Source organism: Siphateles boraxobius, unplaced genomic scaffold (assembly GCF_051911475.1).
Source record: "Siphateles boraxobius isolate OS27281-9 unplaced genomic scaffold, OSU_SipBor_1 35, whole genome shotgun sequence".
NCBI lineage: Eukaryota > Metazoa > Chordata > Actinopteri > Cypriniformes > Leuciscidae > Siphateles > Siphateles boraxobius.
In genome coordinates, this window is record NW_027508975.1 from 7769573 (window position 1) to 7790903 (window position 21331).

The 21331-nt window shown below is 38.5% G+C and overlaps 1 protein-coding gene across 1 annotated transcript in view; it reads right to left on the reverse strand.

Moving 5' to 3' along the window:
* Nucleotides 1-21331, reverse strand: part of gabbr2 (gamma-aminobutyric acid (GABA) B receptor, 2) — a 241708-nt gene that overhangs the window by 28297 nt on the left and 192080 nt on the right. The window contains exon 13 of the mRNA XM_077196192.1: nt 15724-15846. Coding sequence (XP_077052307.1) covers nt 15724-15846 — 123 coding nt within the window. The remainder of the gene's footprint in view (nt 1-15723; nt 15847-21331) is intronic.

Consider the following 21331-nt stretch of genomic DNA (forward strand, 5'->3'; position numbering starts at 1 on the left):
AAAATGAAAAGATAAAAAATGAAAAGATAAATTCATAAACAGAAAATGATATATACACATAACAAATGTAAGCAACTGTCTCATAAAAAGCTGTTTGCCTGGGTTACAATACGTTATTAATAGGTGTTTACTTCAAAGGCCCTTTGAAGCCCTTTGATGTGGCCTTGTTTTGGCCCCATGGAGCTGAGCATGTGAAGGGCATCAGGGGCCACAGACCTCTCTGATGTCTCCTTTGCCCTGCCCACTTACTTAACACAAACATCTCTAACCAACAACAAAATGAATTATGAAAGAAAAGACTAATCACAATTCAGCACTTAAATAAGTCATAACAAGCTAAATCACATCCGACATCATGCAAAACCATTAAAACACTGTCTTTCTTTGTTGTTCTGAAATATGAACAGAGATACAATCTTAATTATAGATTTGGTAAATGAGCAGACACACACACACACACACACACACACACACACACACACACACACACACACACACACACACACACACACACACACACACACACACACACACACACACACACACACACACACACACACACACAGGCTCCTGATTGGCACGTCCCATCGCAGCAGTCTGTTGTGGCATGCAGGTTAATGAATGTGCAGATGGCGGTCAGGAGGGGGGCTGTGCCTGCAGTCGGCTCCATCTCCCCTTTTCTCTCATTCTTCACGTCTATCCTTCTCCTTTAACATCTTATTTACCTACGTTATTCCCACCACATGCAGCTTTACAGCTCTCTCAGAGATCACCTGCTGCGTACTGCCGTTTCACATGCAAGTGTGTGTGCATCCCGTGAGCAGAAAGCTCACTTGATTTCACAGCTTTCCTAACAAGGGATTCGGCAGGGCAATCACAATAGCGTTATTACTGCCTCCTCACGCAGCAGAGAGCTGTAACTGGGGACAAAGGCGGGGTTAAATATGTTCGGCAGGCACCTGCGGCGTGGATCGCGGAAGCATGAAATCTCAGGCTAAACATGTCCTGAAGGACAGAGGCTCCGTACGGGACAGGGCAGGAGGGCGGGGTTGAGGAGCGGTGATTAGGAAGGCAGCCGTGCATGAGTGTGTCGAGGAGAACGCGGGGGAGAGAGCAGACTTGTGTATGGACTCCCATGGCCTGCTGCACTAAGTGACTGTTGTAGGGTTTAATAGTGCCATATGGTTTACATCTCCACTCACACCATGCTTTTCCTCCAGTGCTTGTGAGCGTATTGATCCTGAGGGCTCTTTCCTTCCCCTCCTCTTCGCTCTCGCTGTCAAATCTCTCGGTTTCCGGACCGCAGAGAGGATGGAGGCCTCCACAGCAGACTGATGGCGATAAGAGCAGGAAGCAGAAGCACTCTGGCAGATAGAGTAGACGATGTTCCCACCACACAGAGATTTCAATCTGTGATGTGCATTGAGTTCCCTGCAATGCTGCTAGATTGTTTTTAGGGAGTGAACAGGCTGATCACATGCAGTGATTGCTTTAAGACTACATGGGTTAGCAGAGTTTCATTTGAACATATTTAAGGAAAATCCCACAAACAAGTGCTACAAGTGCTATTCTGAATTTCAGCATGTTCCACCAATGAAACAATGTGGTGGTTTGGAAGTACAGTGTTTGAAAATAAAAACACAGCTGGTTTTCAGTCATACACAGATTGCTGTGATGTTCTGGGGTGCATTTCCCAAAAGCATCGTTAGCCAACTATGGTCACGTTTCTCCGAGTCGGTGTTTCCCGAAAACATAGTTCAAACTAAAATTCGCAAACAGCATCACAAAGTTGTGTGAATGGAACGACAGCTCTCGACCTGTGGTTAGAAGCATAGTTTCTTCTCAATAAATCCTTATCTTGAGCCAAATAAGCAAGCTGACATTTAGTACAATCTATATCTTTTATTTAGAATTCATACAAATGTCATTTACGTCTTTTAGTTTGTCAAGAGATTTAAAGCGTTGTTTTGAATAGTGAGCATGTGCGAACGTGCTCTACTACGTAAGAACGAGCCTATGATTGAATCTCGAAATAAAGCAAAATAACTGAGAAAAATTAGAAATAGTCCTCAAATGCCATGTTCGTAATTTATTGCAAAACATCTAGCATTAATTCGATCTCAAACAGATTCATTAAAAGTATTTATTACTCCACCACCTGCGTGACATCATAAACCAACGTGGTTAAACGACCAGTTTGCTACAATATGGTTTCGGGAAAAAATCGTGACTAGCTAGTTGATTTCTTCAACGATGCATCGTACTGGTAGTTAAGCAACGAGTTACGTCGTTGTACGGGAAATGCACCCCTGGATGGTTGCTAGGGTGTTACTGGACCAAAAACTCTATGACAGGGCCCCTTAACTTTGGAGACCCACTATCCAGCAGAGTTAAGGTTCATCTCCAAACACACCTGAACCAACTCAAGGTCTTCAGGATCACTGAAAGTTATGTGCAACCAATGAAACGTTGAGGTACCTGACTTGCAGTGTTTGAAAATAAAAAAAAACTTGCTCAGAGATACAGATGCGGTTAGCTGCTGTAACATTTAGCTTGGAGTTCAAAATCTTGTTTCTTACCTACTGGCAAAAAATACAGCAGTTCTGAGCCTGGTCAAAAATGTTCAATAAGACCAGTTTAGTAGCAGTTTGCGAAGCAGCTTTTGGGAGCAACTATATTTTAAACTGATAAGCGACATCTGTGGTTCTCCACTCTGGATAAGCACCAGCCGCCACTGCACACATCTGAGTCTTACGGCCTCTTAAATATATTGCCGTGTAATGAACTGTGGGGCACAAAGAAACACACGTTCCCTTCACAGCTGCTGATAGATTATGAGTGTGTTTGAGCAGCAAATTTTCATTTTCTGTTTCTTGGACTGGGGATTGTACAATTAAACTAGATTTTCGCATTTTCTGTAGAAAATGGGAGTGTGCAAAACCCGCCACCACAATGCTAGATTGTTCTGGAAGATTGCTAGGGCATTTCAATGAGGATACCAGGGTTTTCAGAATGGTTGCAAGGGTGTTCTGCATAGTCTCTAGGGCAGGGATGGGCAAACTCTGTCCTGGAGGGCCACTGTCCTGCAGAGTTTAGCACCAACCATGATAAAACTCACCTGCCTATAGCCTTCTAGTAATCCTGAATAGATTGATTAGCTGGTTCAGGTGTGTTTGACTAGGGTTGGAGATAAACTCTGCAGGACAGCGGTTCAGCTCTACACAGGCTACATGGTAATTTAAATTTTAATGGAGAGTAAAACAAAGGCAGACCACCGTATAATCTGGTAGGTAGCGTTATTTGACAGAACGCCGGCACCGTAACTTGCCGCGGCTAAACAAAGCCAGAGTACCGTAACTCAAGCGTGTGCGTTCCAAAACAAAGCCAAAAGAGCCGTAACTGGTGTTACGGTGTTCTGCCTTGGTTTCTCATGGGCTTTTGGATGTTACGGTTAAGACAACCCATTATTTTCTCGAAAAACATCGGATTTGACTCAATCTACTTATCCACATGATAAAGGAGGTCTTGAATGTGCCAAAAATATAAATAACTCCATTTCAGGGTTAAAACATGTCGGGTCAGGGGGTCCCTGCAGGAGAGGTTGAGAGCCACTGCTCTATGATTGCTGGGTGATTGCTTTATGACAGTCTCTATGACAGCTCTTCAACTTCAGTTCTGGAGGTCCACTATCCTGCTTAGGTCCAACCCTTCATTAGACACACCTGTATAAGCTAATCAAGGTCTTCAAGATCACTAGAAAGTTACAGGCAGGTGAGTTTGATCAGAGTTGGAGCTAAACTCTGCAGGACCGGAGTTGAAGAGGCTCTGTGATATTCTGGTCCCTAACTATGGTTCGGGTCCCTCCGTTGTACATAGGTCTACAGTATTTTTTTGTGCCTGTTTTATGGCCTGCCAGGTGAAAATTGTATGGTCATTCACTTTGAATAGTAAAAGCACACTTTTCACAACAAGCCAGATGATTTGAGGGTGCATTCAAAATTCATGTCTGTTGTGGGATGAGTTACATGGCAAAGTTTAATACTTAGGGTTAGTGTTTAGTGCCTTAACAAGCACTACTAACATTTCAAAGAATATCACATATCATTTCAAGGCTGCTAATTATGAAGCTCAGAATACGGCCACAAATCAGAGCAATAAAACCCCAAGGTCCGCATCTAAACCCTCTCCCAAACCTCTTACCTAGACTGCCACTTCCAGAGAAGTGAGGACTGTTTCCAAATCCAAAGCAAATATAATCAGACGATGCAGCAGACAGGATCACAAATCAACCTAACATCCCATTCATCATTGTAGCCAAATAAACCAACACCCACACTACCACTGTTATTTACAATCACATGATGTATGGATGAATACATAAGTGTCTCGTTGCAGCATTGGACTCAAGGGACGATGGCCACCAGTGACTAAGGAGACTGTGAGCAAACACTTCTTTATAAGATCCTCTGTGACTCAGAGAGGGCAGATCATATGAGTGCTGCTCTCTGGTTCGTGTCACCAGCTGTGTGCGTCATTATGCCCAGGTGGGTTGGCACCCAGCCAGCTCCCCTGCCACCGCCGAGGGTTTAATTAGCGGAGCCTCAAGGCTGCGGAGTCCCGGGTGCCTTGGGGGACGGAGGAGGATGATGAATGTCACACGCGATTGCGTGACGTTACCCAGACATGACACCGTACCTCTGTTCCATCTTGCTCAATATAGCGCATACCCGTAGCATGTGCGTTTACGGAAGAGATCTGTCTCGAGCGTCGCCTTTTACCCATGGGACAAGGAGAGAAAAGCATCTCCTCAAGGACTCATGGAGTTGATGCAGATGTGCGCTCGGCATCTGTATGCATCCTGCTACCGCCCTGCTGATGCAGCAAGAAAGATGTGCACACAAGGGAGAAGAATGCTGCCCTCGCTCCTCCACACACTGATGAACAGCATCCAACCGTTCATCCACATCACATGCAGGTTTTTCAGAGCCCAATACCAATTTGTTTTATATGTATTATAAACACACATTTACTTAAAGTCCCCCTGTAGTCAATATTTTATCCCTTAAAACTCATCTTTGATCACCAAAATTCCATATTTAAAAGTTTTTCTTGAAAAAAACTTCTTCATATCTTAAAATAGCTTGAATGTAACTCTACACCCTTGCCTCATTTAGTATACGAGGATCAATGAATATGAAAATTGGCCTTAAAGCATATTAACACCACATAGATATATAAACAACATTAAAAACTTGATTTTCACCACAGGGGGAGTTTAACACTTTCTAAATGATAGTGTGGAAAGACCCACCTGTGACGCACATTTATATTTAACAGGCCAAAAAAAGTAAAAAATAAAATTTCATCACCACATCATTCTACACCACAGCAAATTAAATTGTATTGTTGTGAGCTTGCAGACTGAATGTGCTGATATAATATATAGAGACAAACGTTTCTAATGCACTTGCTGCACAATAAACATGCAGATAATCATTATTCATGAATAGATGAGTCAGTTCTTCAAATAAATCACTACAAGTTGAATAAGTCTGACGAATCCTTCTCTGAATGAACTGGCTGATTATATAAGAACAGTTACTGAATTACCATCGAAAAGACTCAGAAACGAAGTTATTGGTTAGAATCAGTCTAAAGAATTCTTCAATGAATTAACTGATTGAATAGTAATCCATCAGAATTTTTATTAAATTAGCAACTGACTCACTAACTGACCCACAAATCTTTCAGTCATGTCTGACTTTAAATTAAATTGTTTTGTTCCCTTAAGGTCTGTGAAACAGTATCATTATCAAACAAGTATTCAAAATTATTATAATTACGGAATTGTTGTTCATATGAAGTGTACTGTAGCTTTTTCCAAAATTACTACACAAACTAATTTCTTCTTTAATGTGTTAAAATGTAACTAGATTACTATTTTTATGTCCACAAATTGCTTGGGATGTATTTGGCTCCCTAGAATTATGAAATTTACCATTATATTTAAAAATTCTATAGATTCACACTAAATTATTAAGGGCAGGAAATAATCATTTTTTTTATCTGTGTGTATTATGGTTTTACTACAAATAACAATGTGAAACAATGGTCATTATCCAATCACAACAGTAAATACTGCCTGGTAAGAGCTGCACACACACACACACACACACACACACACACACACACACACACACACACACACACACACACACACACACACACACACACACACACACACACGCACAGACACACGCACACACAAACACACACCTGTGCGATGACAATGCTTACAACAGCTGTAGTGGAGGCACATGGAGGACACAGAGGTATTGCAGCTATGCATTTCTCTCTCCATTTTTCTTTCTATTACATGCCCTCATATTCGCTCTCTCACTCTCAAACACACAGACTAATGGATTTTCTTCTTTGTGAGGAGCTGTAGAGTTGAGTGTAATGGATATGTCTGGGGCCGTGATTGAGAGTGTCTGTTCAGGACCAGAAGAGAGCAAGAGAAATAGAGACAGAGTGAGCGAGAGAGAGAGAGTGAGCGAGAGAGAGAGAGAGAGAGAGAGAGAGGGAGGGAGAGAGAGAGAGAGAGAGAGAGAGAGAGAGAGAGAGAGAGAGAGAGAGAGAGAGAGAGAGAGAGAGAGAGAGAGAGAGAGAGAAGTTCTCTAAGAATGCTGATTTTTTTATTCATTCGATTATTTCTTTCTTTTTGACATTATTACTCTAGTAGCAATAAGACAAGAAATAACGGATTTTGGAGATTTTGGATTTTGTCACATTATTACTTCATAGAGCGACGAAAGACTGCCTCCGTAGAAGATCAACACCTACTTCTACATCATGGCCTCTTTAGCCCCGCCCACCAATTTGCACACATCATGTAGTAGTAAATACGAGATGGACACAAACACAGGATTACTCAAGCAACAAATCGATAGAGACACCTCTAGTGTCAAGTTGTGGAAAAACACTGTCTTTGCATTGCCATCATTGTGATCCTAACGTTAAGAAAGCGTGGATGAACGTCAGATCGCGTCAGTAAGATACTGATCGCTAATTCGCTTAATTTTACTGTGGGTTTATTCTTAAACAAGACACCATTCGGCACAGGTTTTTCAGAGACAAAAATAAAAGATGATTGGATCTACATTGGATACGACAGTAATGTCGCAACACAAGTGTGTGTAACAGTTTTTTTACCTATGAACTATTGCTTTGTCTCTTACAGAACGTTTGATACGTACTGATTATTTATACCGTACTATTTTTACTAAACAATATACTGACTATTTATGCTGCAGTCAAACTGAATAGTTGTGATAGTTGCGATTTGTTATCTCCTTTGCTTCTGCATTTATTGGGTTAATTATTTGGATTATCGGATCCAAACTGCTTTTGTTATTGTTTTGATCGAAGCCATTCGCTGTAATCCTGAATGAATCTTCAATGAGACATTACAACACGTTTCATTTATTTAAAAAATGACAGCAAATTACATTGTATACGTTTTACACTTTATCGAAAAGTATGAACGAAGAATAGCCTATAAGAACGAATTTATTCATAATTCCGTTTACATGAAACACCACAAGTTATCATGTTAATTAAAACTGTGGTAACTCCAAGTACTTATTTTAATATTCATAACTGTTACCCAATCATAGTAGTGGGCGTTTACTTCCAAGTCTTGAATGTGTCATTCCTATCAAAATGAAGTGTTGTTCGAAGGAGAGGGTCAAAAACAGCACAGAAAATAGCTTATTTACTTCTAAATGACTTCTAAATCTTGATAACATTATAAGTGGACCTCAGAGAACATTATAAAATAAAACAACAAAAAAAATCAGTTCATGAAAAATTGTACTGACCCCAAACTTTTAAAAGGTAGAGTACAGTATGCAGTTATCCATTAAATTGTACTCAACGTCTACAGTGAATTGTGGAAAACTGGGTTACGTTTTGCCATTTAGACATCAAAAGTGACCGAACTGACCTGAATTTGCCCCATCAGCATGCCAGTGCATGATAAATGGGCTTCCGAGAGCTCCAAATCTCTTTAAATAGCTGAACAAACAACATCATATTTAGCTGCAGGGGACTCAGACCCTTAACAATCTGTACATCAGATGGCCCTGATGGACAGCGCTTCTTTCTAAGTACAGGAACCCTTGACACTGTCTTTAATTTAGAAGGCCTCTAATTGGTAAATTGCATCCCCCTTATGCTCAATCAGCAGTCGCATAGCAACAGTGAGCCCAGAGTCAGAGTCTGCTTATCCAGACCACATGAATACAAGAGACAATGGGAAGACAGGATGATTTAAGTGAGATGGAGAGAGACACTTTCTTGGATTATGAGGAGCGAACTGGATTTCATAAATCTTAGCGGTAAGGCTCGAAAAGCACGCAACCAAAAGGACCCGTCACATTAGATATTCAACAAAGACTAGGATTATGTTAAATATACACTTAATTTACCACCATCAATCATCTCTTGTTTACTACAAATACTGTATACATCTATGGCAACATAAACAAAGTCCCAACAAACTCCTGTCAAAATGACTGATGTGTACGGCAGACAATAACCATGTCCACATGATCCCACTGCTCCTGAAAGCAAGGTTTTCCCTTCTGTTCCTCACACTTGATCAATGGAGGAGAGAGGTGGGTGGCTGTCCAGTCCTAAATGACCCAGTTTGTTTTGTTGAGCCATTGATTCCTGCACAAACCATAGCCGTTTAACATAAGGAGTCCTACAATGTCTTTCAGATTACTGAACACACACACACACACACACACACACACACACACACACACACACACACACACACACACACACACACACACACACACACACACACACACACACACACACACACACACACACAAGGGTCTATAAAACAAATAGTGGCCCACCTACATTGCTAATTGGCTTTATGGCATCTTTTATGAAAGAACAGAGAACAACATAAATAAAGACAGAAATACCTGTCCGACAGTCCTGTCTATGCAAGTACAAACTCCATTGGTTTATTAGTTGATTTACTTTTCTTTTTCTTTTTTTGTTTACATTGTGGATAGTGAAATCTCAAATCACCAGCATTTGGGGGACCAGCCAACAAACATACTACTGCTTATTGAACATGCTAAATGTTTTAATAAAAATGCAAAAACGCATTTTGTGCGGTGAATGAAACCACAAGGATTCAAGAGAAATTTTCACAAAATGTATGCATTTACAAAATGTGTACATTTTAATTCCTTTTTAATTGAAGTCATGTTTAAAATCAAGTTAATAATTTGGCATACTGCTGGATGCATGCAATTAATAGAAAAAAATAAGTAACATGTCTTATACATGTAAATAAATGAAAATACATTTCTTATGGATTTTAAGTAAAAAAGAAAAAATAATAAATAAATATATTTATTTATGTAAAACGTGATGTCTCATGTAAAACGTGGTTTATAAAAGCTAATTTAGTAGATAGAAGGAGATTATCTCACTATAAAATGAATGGAAATCAATCAAATGACCCCAAAATGCTAGAATATACATGCCTATTCATTAGATTGATCCCCTGCCAACAAAGTGAATCATTCCAGCTGTACAGTCACATCAGACCCCATCACACTCCAGACCTGCATCTAAATCAATCCACAATCAAAGCGCACAAGTTTAGACCCATTATTTGATGTATTAAAGGTTCACCCTAAAATAAGCATTTGCACTTGAAAAGACCCTATGACTCATGGCTGTCTGCCTGTCCTCAGTCTGACACCGAGAGTGAGGAAAAACTGTGATTGGAACACTTCAGACAATTTGACAGACGGCACAGTTTCACTTAGGAAAATATATGAGAGAGTTCCTTATATTATATGAGCATTTTTCTGTGTTTTTCTGTGTTCAGAAATCTGTAAACGCGTCTGGTATAATGCTCTTCTTCATCATTTCATCCATCATCATTGATTTGATGAATTACTGTTGCCGTGATTGATAGAAAATGTACTGAAATGTCTCTATTAAACAGTATTCGGTTTACCGTCCGCCTTCTACAGGCAGGAACAGCTCACCTTTAATTACGGCAGGTAAATGGAGATGACTTTTGTAAATAAGATGCTATACTGAGCTTAATTCACATAGAAAGCAGGTATGTTTGTGCTGGAAAAAAATATGACAGTGGCTTAAAAACTCACAGGGCAGCACTATTTCAGCACATTTTGTGGCTGGTTAAACTGTATGGGTGATAATTGAATAAGACGTGGGTTCTTGTGCTGGAATATTGCATGCAAAAGTGGCACAACTGTTTAGTGAATTCGCTCATGGAATAAAAGTACTGTATGCTTGATGCTTCGTTGGATTATGAGAACAGGAGCATCTCAGTGTACTCAAAATGTTTGCATTTTGTTAGTTTAAGATACATCTTACACAAATTCTACATACTTGTCATCATGTGTGTGCATTTGCATGATTATCCGTCATTACAGCGCCTGTCCAAAGCCTTTCCCTGTATTTTTGTCTTGGGGATCAGCAATGACAGCACTGGTTTATGGGTGTCAGAAGCCTTGGCTGTTGCCATGGCAATGCCACACTGCAATAGTGTGTGCAGGTAGACTGCGCTTGCTGCAGCGTCGACACAAGAACAGGAGTGAGAACGGTGAGTGTTGCAGAAGAAACCTGCTGAATGCTAATCAGCTCCTCCACAGTTTGTCCTTCATCAGACCAGAGAAACACTCAGGATCTACATTATACGTGCGCTCCCACTCTCTCTCTCTCTCCATTCTACAACACATACCAATATCCACAAGAAGAAACCTGTTGTTTGTCAATCTATTTAAGGTTCAATCAAAGGTAATCCAGTGCTGTATTCTGTTTGTGGGTAGTTGACAAATAACATGTCCATGAAAGTTTTTTTTTTCTTTTCAACAAAATGTTCAGTTTTACAGATATTTTAATGCTTCATAGATCTCATTGATTTTTTGAGTGTTTTTGAATGAAGTGTTCAGAAATGCAGTAAAAACAGCAATGTGAACTGTTACAATTTAAATTGTCATTTCAATTTGCATTGATTGTGATGGCAAAGCTGAAATGATTCGAGTCTTCACTCAAAAAATATTTAGGCCTACATTTAAGATTTATGTATTAAATTGCATATAAAATTTGGATTAAATAGTGTTAACATATAGTAATCAACTTAATGTCTTGCAAGTTTATCATACACAAATGAAACAGGTAACGGTAAAAGTAGGCTACTAATAAACTGAATATGTTTTAAATACACAATAACAAGGTTTATATATTTATCATTAATAAATCCAATTTGTTTCAATGTCATACATTTTAACCAATTGAATATTGCTTGGTCTAGAGCTAGCACCATTTTAACCATGATCATACTTTATTTATTTTAACTGAATAATTTGAATGGTTTTTCACAATGAACAGATGTATGCTGATCTCAAGCAATTTGAATACATGCATTTAAAAACAATATATTATTTAAATAAAATCAAATAGATGCAAATCTTACCTGTTTCATTTACGACTAGCAAATATGCATCACATTAAGTATTAGCTCGTTTATATGTTAAAACTGTAATCCAAACAGATGGAAATTGGATATGAAATTCAAATGTGTGTTTTTGTTTGTTTTGAGTGTTCAGTAAAATCAGTTTTGCTGCTTAATATGCTTGTGGATACTGTGATACTTTTTTTCCGGATTCTTTGAAGAATAGAGAGTGCAAAAGAACAGGATTTATTTGAAATAGAAATCTTATGTAAGATTATAAATGTCTTTACTGCTACATTTGATCAATGCATCCCTTCAGAATAAAAGTTGTAATTTCACTTTAAACATTATTTTGCTGTTCACTCATAAATAGTTCTGAGAGATGCCATTGTGAGAAATAAATTTTAAATATTACAATATAAGTTAAAATATTACATGTAGTCTTTCAATTCATATGAGATCATAGAAACTACAATACAAATTGACATAAATTAGAAAAAGATTGCTGAAATAGTTCTGGAAGAAGTAAATCATGTCACACTGCAGGGAACATTTAGACATGTCATGTCAACCACCCTCATATATTTTAGTAAAGAACAGGTATAAAACTTTAAAAATCTTCTGCATGTTTTTCTTTGTCATAATGCAGCACATATGGCCCAGTTTTTAACTTTTTACAAATGTCTGCAAAAGTTTGAGTACTTAATCTGGATCAGAGGAAGCATAAACTGAGCTGGTTTTCAGCAGAGCAGTGAGTGAAGCTCTAAAGACAGAAGTTTGCAGCTCACATCAATGCTGTCCGCTGCACTCAGATCTGTTTACATTTCTCCATTTCATGTCCCTGACAGACTGTCCACTGTAATTGTCTCCAGCCTCACAGACATCCATTTTAAATAAACACACACTCAGTGTCCTACAGCAGTCAACAATAGCTTATTCCTGACCCAAATCTGATGCAGCGATTCTTCAAAATAACATCTGCCCTAAAGTTCCATTCACACTGACAGAGATTCAACTTCGAGGTTGCTGAATTGCTGTACTGCTGGTTACTAAGTATCATGCCTAGTAAACTCAACAACATCAGGCGACAAATCATTCAACCTTCACTGTCTGCTCAACTTTGCTGCATCCCCAGCGGTCACTATCGAACATTGGCATCAGATGGCCAACTTTCATTGAAAATGAATGACTTTTAAACTCTTTCTTGCTAAAATTGCGGTTGATGTGAACGCCTATGAAATGGCTTGCTTGTAGCCCAAAGACATTGTCCATTCCCAAATCTTTGACCTTTGAGAAACGCGTATGGCCTGAAACAACTACATATACAGTAGAGGACGGGGTAAAGGAGGAAGGAGAAGCTCGTCTAAACACCCTAGAGTGATGGGAAAGTTAATGGGCCTTTTCCCAGCACCAATCAATCTGCTCTAATCTCCCTGCCGAGAGTTCTCTAGGGAGACGGCGGCCATGATTCCATCGGTGTGACGGCAAAGTCCACTCAGCCACATCGCCTGTTAGTCACCAGGCCTTTCACTCTTTAACGCACTAAGTATAGGGAATTGTAATACACCTCAGGAATTGACAGACATCGTCACGTCATTAAAAACATACTTTTAAAGGGATAGTTCACCCAAAAAATGTGAATCTGTCATTACTAGGGTTGGGTATCGGTTAGGTTTTGTCTGTTTTTTTTTGTTTTTTTTTAAAGGTTCTGGTGCTTAAACGGTTCTTGAACCAGTACTTAAGAAAACGAAACTGCACACACTTTGTCAAAAAATAATACCCTTTTATTTACAGGGCCAAACTGGACACAATATTAACTTAAGTCTTTAAACAATATAAATACAAGTAACATATGGTAATAATAAATAAACCAATATAAAATAAAAATTCACATTTACATAATATCAAGTAAAACAATATTGTATCAAACAATCATGTAAAACAATATTGTATCAAACAATGTAATAATATTGGAGATTAATAGAGATTACTACCAGGGTAATCTAATCTCGACATGCCTCCAGGTTCTGTTTTGTCTGCTTGAAGTCTTGTAAATTATCTGGTCGTTGTACTAGTTACGGCAGCGCTTAGCTTGGCGAGTTTGGTATTTCGTTTCCACTGCGTCTTAGCTTCGCAGCGTTGAGTGAACCTATGAAAGAGAACGTCTCTGGTTACTGGTGTAACTATGTTCTCTGAATAGGGAACGAGACGCTGCGTTCGCTGCCGAGCTCCTCGCGCTGCCGAAAAGCTTCCTTTTTCGGCAGAGAAATCTGAGGAGCAGATTGCGCGCGCGGCAATATAATATGACGACGTAAGAGCGTCGAGGCGGCGCCCGTGCAATCAGCCAACGAATTGGCGTGATTCTATATGGGCTTCAGACAATCGGCACGGAGAGCGCGTTTTGACACGTAATTTTACACGTTAAATGCAGTTAAAACTTGGAGAGTTTTGCCTTCGGCATCTTCATTAATCCCCTCGCTATCAGTTCAACAAGTGTGCCGAGTAGCGGCACTGACGTCACGCAAGTTGACGCCGGAACACCGGGGGGCAGTAAAAAAAAAGTCAGGCACCGACATTTTCGTTCTTATTCGGTCTCGTTACTACCGTTTACGTCGGAACCGGTTCCCTATTGGCACCGCGTTTCGGTACCCAACCCTAGTCATAACTTACTCATCCTTATGTCGTCCAAACCCTTAAGACTTTGGTTAAACTTCAAAACACAATTTGAGATTATTTTTTTAATGAAACCTGAGAGGTTTCTATCCCTCAAATTAAACTCCAGGTAACCAAAAACTTAGAAGAACCCAAAAGGTCATAAAGGCATTGTAAAATGAATCCATATGAATCGAGTGGTTGAATCCAAGTCGATGTGATCTCTTTATATGATTAACAGATTTAATTTAAGCTTTTATTCACATATAAACACACACATAGAGCGCATCACATATGGTAAACACGAAAGCTGATGCGAGCACCACACGTTAGAACAAACCTCATTGGTTGTTGTACATCACATGCTTGAGGTTCTGTGTTTACCATATGTAATGAGCTCTGTGTAGTGTGTCGATCATGGTTTGGATGTAAATAAAAGCCTAAATTAAATCTGTTAATCATATGAAATGGCAGTATCACTTTAAAAGACTTAAACCGCTACAATTCATATGGATTAATTTTATGATGCCTTTATGACCTTTTTGGATCTTCAAAGTTTTGGTTATATGGACTTTCAAAAGAGGGACAGCAAGTTTCTGTCACAAGCTGAAGATGGAGGGAGACGAAGGTACACAGGATCCAATACGAAGTGATTTTAATAATACAATGAAAACAGGAACAGACAGAAGTTTAACAGTGCGTGTGTGAAACGGGTAAACACACACAAAACGCAAACATAGACCGAAAACACATAAACTGAAACAGAGAAACTAAATACACAGTGATGCTGAGAGGATAACGAAAAGGTGTGATGATCTGATGAGTGTCCATGACAACTGATGACTGGCGGAAAAGTAAGACAAAGAAACACATGTGACTGAAAATAACCAAAAGTCCATGAAAACAAAAACTAAGAACAAACAAAACTTAATAAGTGTGACAGTTTCATTCAAAATATCTTCTTTTGTGTTTCAAAGATTAAACAAAGTCATATGGGTTTGGAATGACATGAGGGTGAGTACATTTTCAGAGAATTTTCATTTTTTGGTGAACTATCCTTTTAAGTCTAGAAGACAACCACAAACAAATCAAGGTAACTTTAATAGCTATCCACTACACAATCAGGTCTGACATTGTCTATTTTTGCTTTGCTTCCATGAACGCACATGACTAAATGCACATGACTAAAGCAAGCAGACGTTTAAAATGTCCAGCCCATTTTGAAGCCCTGCTCAATCCCAAACTTCCCCTTATATGTCAGCATGGGATGGGCTTGTGAAAATGCCTTTTTTTCCAAGCAATTGTGCCAATGTCCCACATTCCAGCTGGCCTACGTCCCCAACCGCCGTGGATGTGGGAGCAGGGCGTCTCACTTCCTGAACCAAAAATAACGCAGATGGTAATACAACCTTGGCCGCTACGTACTCCCCTGTGATCCCAGCTCCCTGTGACTATGATTTAGTTGGGATTGATTAACCATTACTACCCGGTCAAGGGATTCTGCTGAATCGTTACATACAACATTAATAATAACCAATTGGACTCGCCTCCAAGCTGTACTCTTCCACAGTTCTCTTCAGGGGATCCACAATCTGCCAGCATATGAGGATGCACAAATCAATCAGCAACATCCCACCCACGATGATAAAGAGCTTCTGGTCCTTGATAATCTGGAAGAGAAAAAAAAGAGAAGCAATGGATGAGGTGATTAAGGGATGAGAAAGAGGCAGAGATGGGCAGGATCCATCAATGGGCTGTTCGCTCAATTCAAACACATGATCTTCTCTCGCATTCTGAACCTTTGTGGATGAAAGCGCTGTTCCTGTCTGATCTTTTTCTCTTTTCTTCTATTTAACAGTGGTTGACCTGACCAGAACCCAAATCAAAAGAAAGGTCATCGCGAGGAGGCCTGCGTGTATTCAGACGGCGGGAACGAACAAATTCTTCCATGATTCAGAATAAAAATGCTAACTCGTTTTGATCTGATGTCTTTTGATGGCTTACCAAAACCTTGCGTCGTGGGAAACAAGGAGGTGGTGAGCAACCATTGAGCGCCATACTGAATTCTATCAGAATGGATGCTCTTTATCTTCAATCAAACAAAGGTTGATGGTTTCATTAAATGGCCAGACATGTGAAATAACACAGGATCATGATGCTTCAAGTAGCATTAGCACAATCACTGAAAGCAATGCTTGGCCATATGACCATTGACCTTCACTTTATTGCACAAAATCTCCTTTTATCTCAGCAAGCGGAAGGTGATGATGGGTCAAATACGAATAGCGGTCCTAAATCCTCCGCCCCACATTTTTACAACTACAAATAGCCCCTGAACTTAAAATTAAGTTTAAGTTGTTTGCACTAAGTGCAAATAGCAAATAAGTTATTTACTAAGTGAAAATAGCAGCTTTTTCTTTGCATTAACTGTAACTATTCATACTTTGTGCCAATAGTGTCAGATATAGTTTTTCACCTCAGTGGATTGTAGTACTTTATAAAACAGTATGCAATAATAGCAACAACAGTATATATTATTATATGTATTGAAATAATGAATTAATCAAATTTCAATTTCAGGACTTTTAAATTCCTGATAGCACCTTTATTTACATCACTTCTTTGAGCTGATATGCGATGGGAAAAGGTCGGAAATACATGGATTCGAAATTTCAAATTTACGTCAAAACCTAAATGGAGAGTCCTTACTCTCCGCACCACTCTACCGGTTGCTGGATTGGCTTCTTTTGTCATTCTTTCTGGCCTAACCAGTAAGGTGGGCGGAGTTAGTGTAAATAGCCTTTGCCAAATAATGGCTGTTTGCAATAATTGTAAATATACCCTCCAAAAAAAAATAATTGCAAATGATTCTCGGAAGACTCTGTCTAGTTCATAGGTATAAAAAAAGGGAAAAAGAAATAACTGTTTTCAAACAGGTTTCCCCAAAAACTACTTTTCACCCCCATCTACCATTAGAAATTTGCTAAAGTATCCCTTTAAACAAACACTGACGCATATGGCCAAATTATAGACATATGTGCACATTTAACAGGGAAGTTGTTCTTTTACATAGAAAGAATGACACACTTCACATTTAATGTTGCAAATCATGAGCTCGTAAACCAATAACACTTGGTTTTAAGACCCAATTGTTTAAGCTTTTGTATTCACAGTTCAAATTGCTCACCGTTTGTACAAGATTATTGCTGTAGGTCAACAAGAGCATGTGGTGCATTAGTGTCAGATTGTGTTTGTGCTCAGTCTAAGTTATGCAGGCCATCATGTGCTTGTGTCTGATTGAATTTACAGATGCACACATCTCTGATGCCATCTATTTGTGACGCTGTATGTTCCATAATGCAGTCTGAATGATGCATTATGCAGTATGTGGATGTGTACGTAGGTTTATAACATAAAATAATGAATATTTTAACTTATTCTGCATCCCCAAAAGTAATAACTCATGCGCTTTATATCAAGTCTTCTGAAGCAGGGTTGTTATCGTTAACTAAAACTAAACCAAAAACAATGATTCAAAAAATGAATCAGTTGAAATAAATGTTAACTAAAACATTTTATTCAGCAAGTTGCCAAACATTTCTCATTTCCATTTAGTTTAATTTAACACACTTAAATAACTAAAGTAAATACACTAAAACTAATAAATAAAAATGCAGACTATATACTGTAGTCATAATTAAAAAGCTAATAAAAATGACAAAACACAAAACAAAAATTTTGTGAAGAAAGAAAATATGTAAATACAATATAATTCAAAATATGAACAAAAATTATAACAATATAGCAATGATACTAAGCTCTAAGCTGTTTCCCTCCCAGCTCACCTTGAGACAAGCAACAAATGTCTGAATCATGAAAGAACAATTCTTTAGAACTGAATCTTTTCATTTAATAAATTGATCTGAATGATTCGTTCTCAATTCATCTCACTGACTCAATAACAGCTCTCTGGATTTCTAATGGTTTCATGATAAAGTTTTTGTTGTTGTTGTTTTCAGTCCCAATATAATTGCATGAAAAATGCAACGAGGAAGGATTTCAGAACATTTGAACCGTTTTTGTCCATGTAATGAACGTCAGTGAGGTCCAAAACAACACCGGATTCCTTTGACTTTTACTGTATGGACATAAAAACACTGAGTATCTTTTTTGTGTTGCACAAAATAAAAAAAACATCCTGGTTTGGAATGACATGGGGTGAGAAAATAATGATTTTAAGACTAAAAATCTGTGGTCCAACTAATTTTAGAGAAGATAAATATACCCACAAACAACTAAAAAACATGTATACAAAAAAAGAAACAAACTAAAGCAAACATCACTGTGTGCTGTGAAAGCATGTTTGAGTGTGTATCTGCTTTGTTCCTTCACGGTCCACAGAGGTGATTGACTTAACCCTCGTTGCGCCCTGAGTGAAAGACTTTAACAGACCCCTCGGACCACCGGACCCGCATCGAACGTAGGCTGATTTGCAATGGGCTGTCCGCGGAGTCACATACTGTGAGACTGCTTCTCAGCTTGATAAAGAGATGGCAAACCCACATGCACACTCACAAAACACAGTCCTGACAGCAGCCATCGCTTTAAAGTGCCAAAGCCCAGCAGTCCATCACTGTGTGGAGCGAGAGTCCGCTCACTGCCAGCATCCTGCACACTGAAGTGCCAGAGGGATTAAAGCTCTGAGCCTGGGCATTACCTGTCTCTGAATTTATTTATATGCAGAGGGTCTAGTTAAGAACTACTAATTGAGTGTGAAAGTGCAACTAAAGAGAGGACACCAGGGAAAAAAAAAACTGACACGCAATGTATCAAGCTGGAATTACATCACATACTCTTTCTAAACCTTTGATTGCAAGTCCGTTATGAGGGATAACAGGACTTTTGTTGTTCCTTAATTAAAATTAAAATGAATAAAATAGAAATCGATGTTGACATAATGTATACATTGCAATGTGTTCAACTTCATGAAGCTAGAATAAAACATTTTTTTGTTTGTTTAAAAGCAGAGGGACTGTTCTTTTTGTGAAAATGATCAAAAATGCTGGCGGTGGCTGGCAATTTAAAAAAAAATGCTGGTGGGGAAAGAGTTAATAAACACTACAACAGTATATAAATAATTAGGAATGTCCGATCAAGCTTTTTTTGTGCCTCCGATCTGATCAGTCACTGAATATTCAGTTTACTGAGCCTTGATCCGATACTTGTAAGTGTTTAGTGCAATTCAAGTACATTAAAGTTATTAAAATCAATCCAATGTATACAGGGATGTGCAGAGAGTTTCTCAAGAGCAGGAGCCCAAATGTAAAAAAGGGGCATCTATCACTACAGAGTAATTCCAATATAACAATTATTATAATAGTAATAATATTATATATTATTTAGTAATTATATTATCTAATAATAAGATACTCTCTCTCTCTCATATATATATATATATATATATATATATATATATATATATATATATATATATATATTAACCCTTTCACACATGATCACACCGGTGTGATTTGAACGTTCAGTGCATCATGTGATCAACTGCTAAATTCAAATGTGCTTTCGTGTTTAAGATGGAGCTGAGCCACAGACGGACACACTCAGCGCTTGACATATAACTTTTGAACTGGGTTTTCAACCACATTAGTTTTATTTCAGACATTTAAATACACATAAGTACTAGCAAAACAATACATTTGTAGTTTGTAAAATACACACTGATGTCTATGGAAGCGGCAATAATAATCCTTTGTATTGTAATTTGATGACGTGTTTTATTCATATCTTATATACATTGTATAGGTAACTATATAGTTTACTCTATTCTTCTCCCTGTTCACGATTCTCTGAATTGCAGTGCAAACTAACATGGCGGCGCCCATCGCGTGTCATAGATCAACTAACATGATCATTATAAAAGGTTTTTAAATGACAAAACACACTCACGTATACATATTTGAGAATCGGAATATCAGATACAGTAGCTCATGATATAGTTATCAAGTCTGTGAATATGTTAAATAAAAAAGGAAAAATGACTTAAAAGAAATGCATCTATAGACCCTTTTTCAGTTGGTAAACATGATGACGTTTTTATGTGGGCGGAGCTTAGGTGGACGCAGAACGATCCCTCTGGCCGCTTCACTAACGCTAGTCTTTTCGCTAGTTTTTTAACAATGACGGGAGAAAATCAGATTTTATCTTAATATGCAAGGTCACTCACTGTCCAGGACCGCGATTGTTATTTGCAAAAGTTAATTTTAAGGAACGGAACCAGATTGGCCGGCCCGTACACGCTCAGGCAATGGATGGACGATCTGACCGGATTAATGTGACCTCGGTTGAGTGGCCTGACATCTACACCTACCTGATAGAGAAACTGAACGTAAAGAGAATCTGAGGGCATATACATCTTTAGATGCCTATAACTATGTGATGAATGGTCTTGACTTGTGGCAACGTTACATTGCGCAGTCCTGCCCAGCGCCAAGGCCAGAAGACGACAATGTAAAGTGACATTGCAGTGCAATTTTAATGATGTGAATATTTTCTAGAAATGAAAATATTTGTTATGTATTAAAATTATATTAATTAACTATGTATTTCATTATTCTTTCTTACCAGGTTCTTCAAAAGTCTATCACAATCAATCACAACAATGTATACAATCATAGATGATTCACAAATAATCACAATAATTTAGAAAACATTATGCAATAAACTTTCAAATTGAATCCTGTAGGTGATTCTTGCACCCAGAAACACAACAAGATGTCATTTAATAATAATTATAATAATAATTTAAGATCCTTATTATGTAGCCGAATCTGCGCTGGTTTGTATTGGCTGCCTCCAGTTTTCACACTTGTTTTGCCTCCAGCTAACGCCGTGGCGTAATTGTGTCGTCGGCGCAAAAGGGGTCTATTATTACGCACTGTTGTGGCTACGGTCTGTCACATGACAAGCATGACGCGTTGCCATGGAAATAATAAGGTGATACGTTCTAAAATACCATTCGCCTTAAAAAACTCACGCTGGGGGCTCAACTAGAATTTTTTTAAAAATAAAAATGACTTTGTTACAAAAGTGCGCATCAAATATGCTAACACGAAAGCTCAACGTACATGTGTGACACGT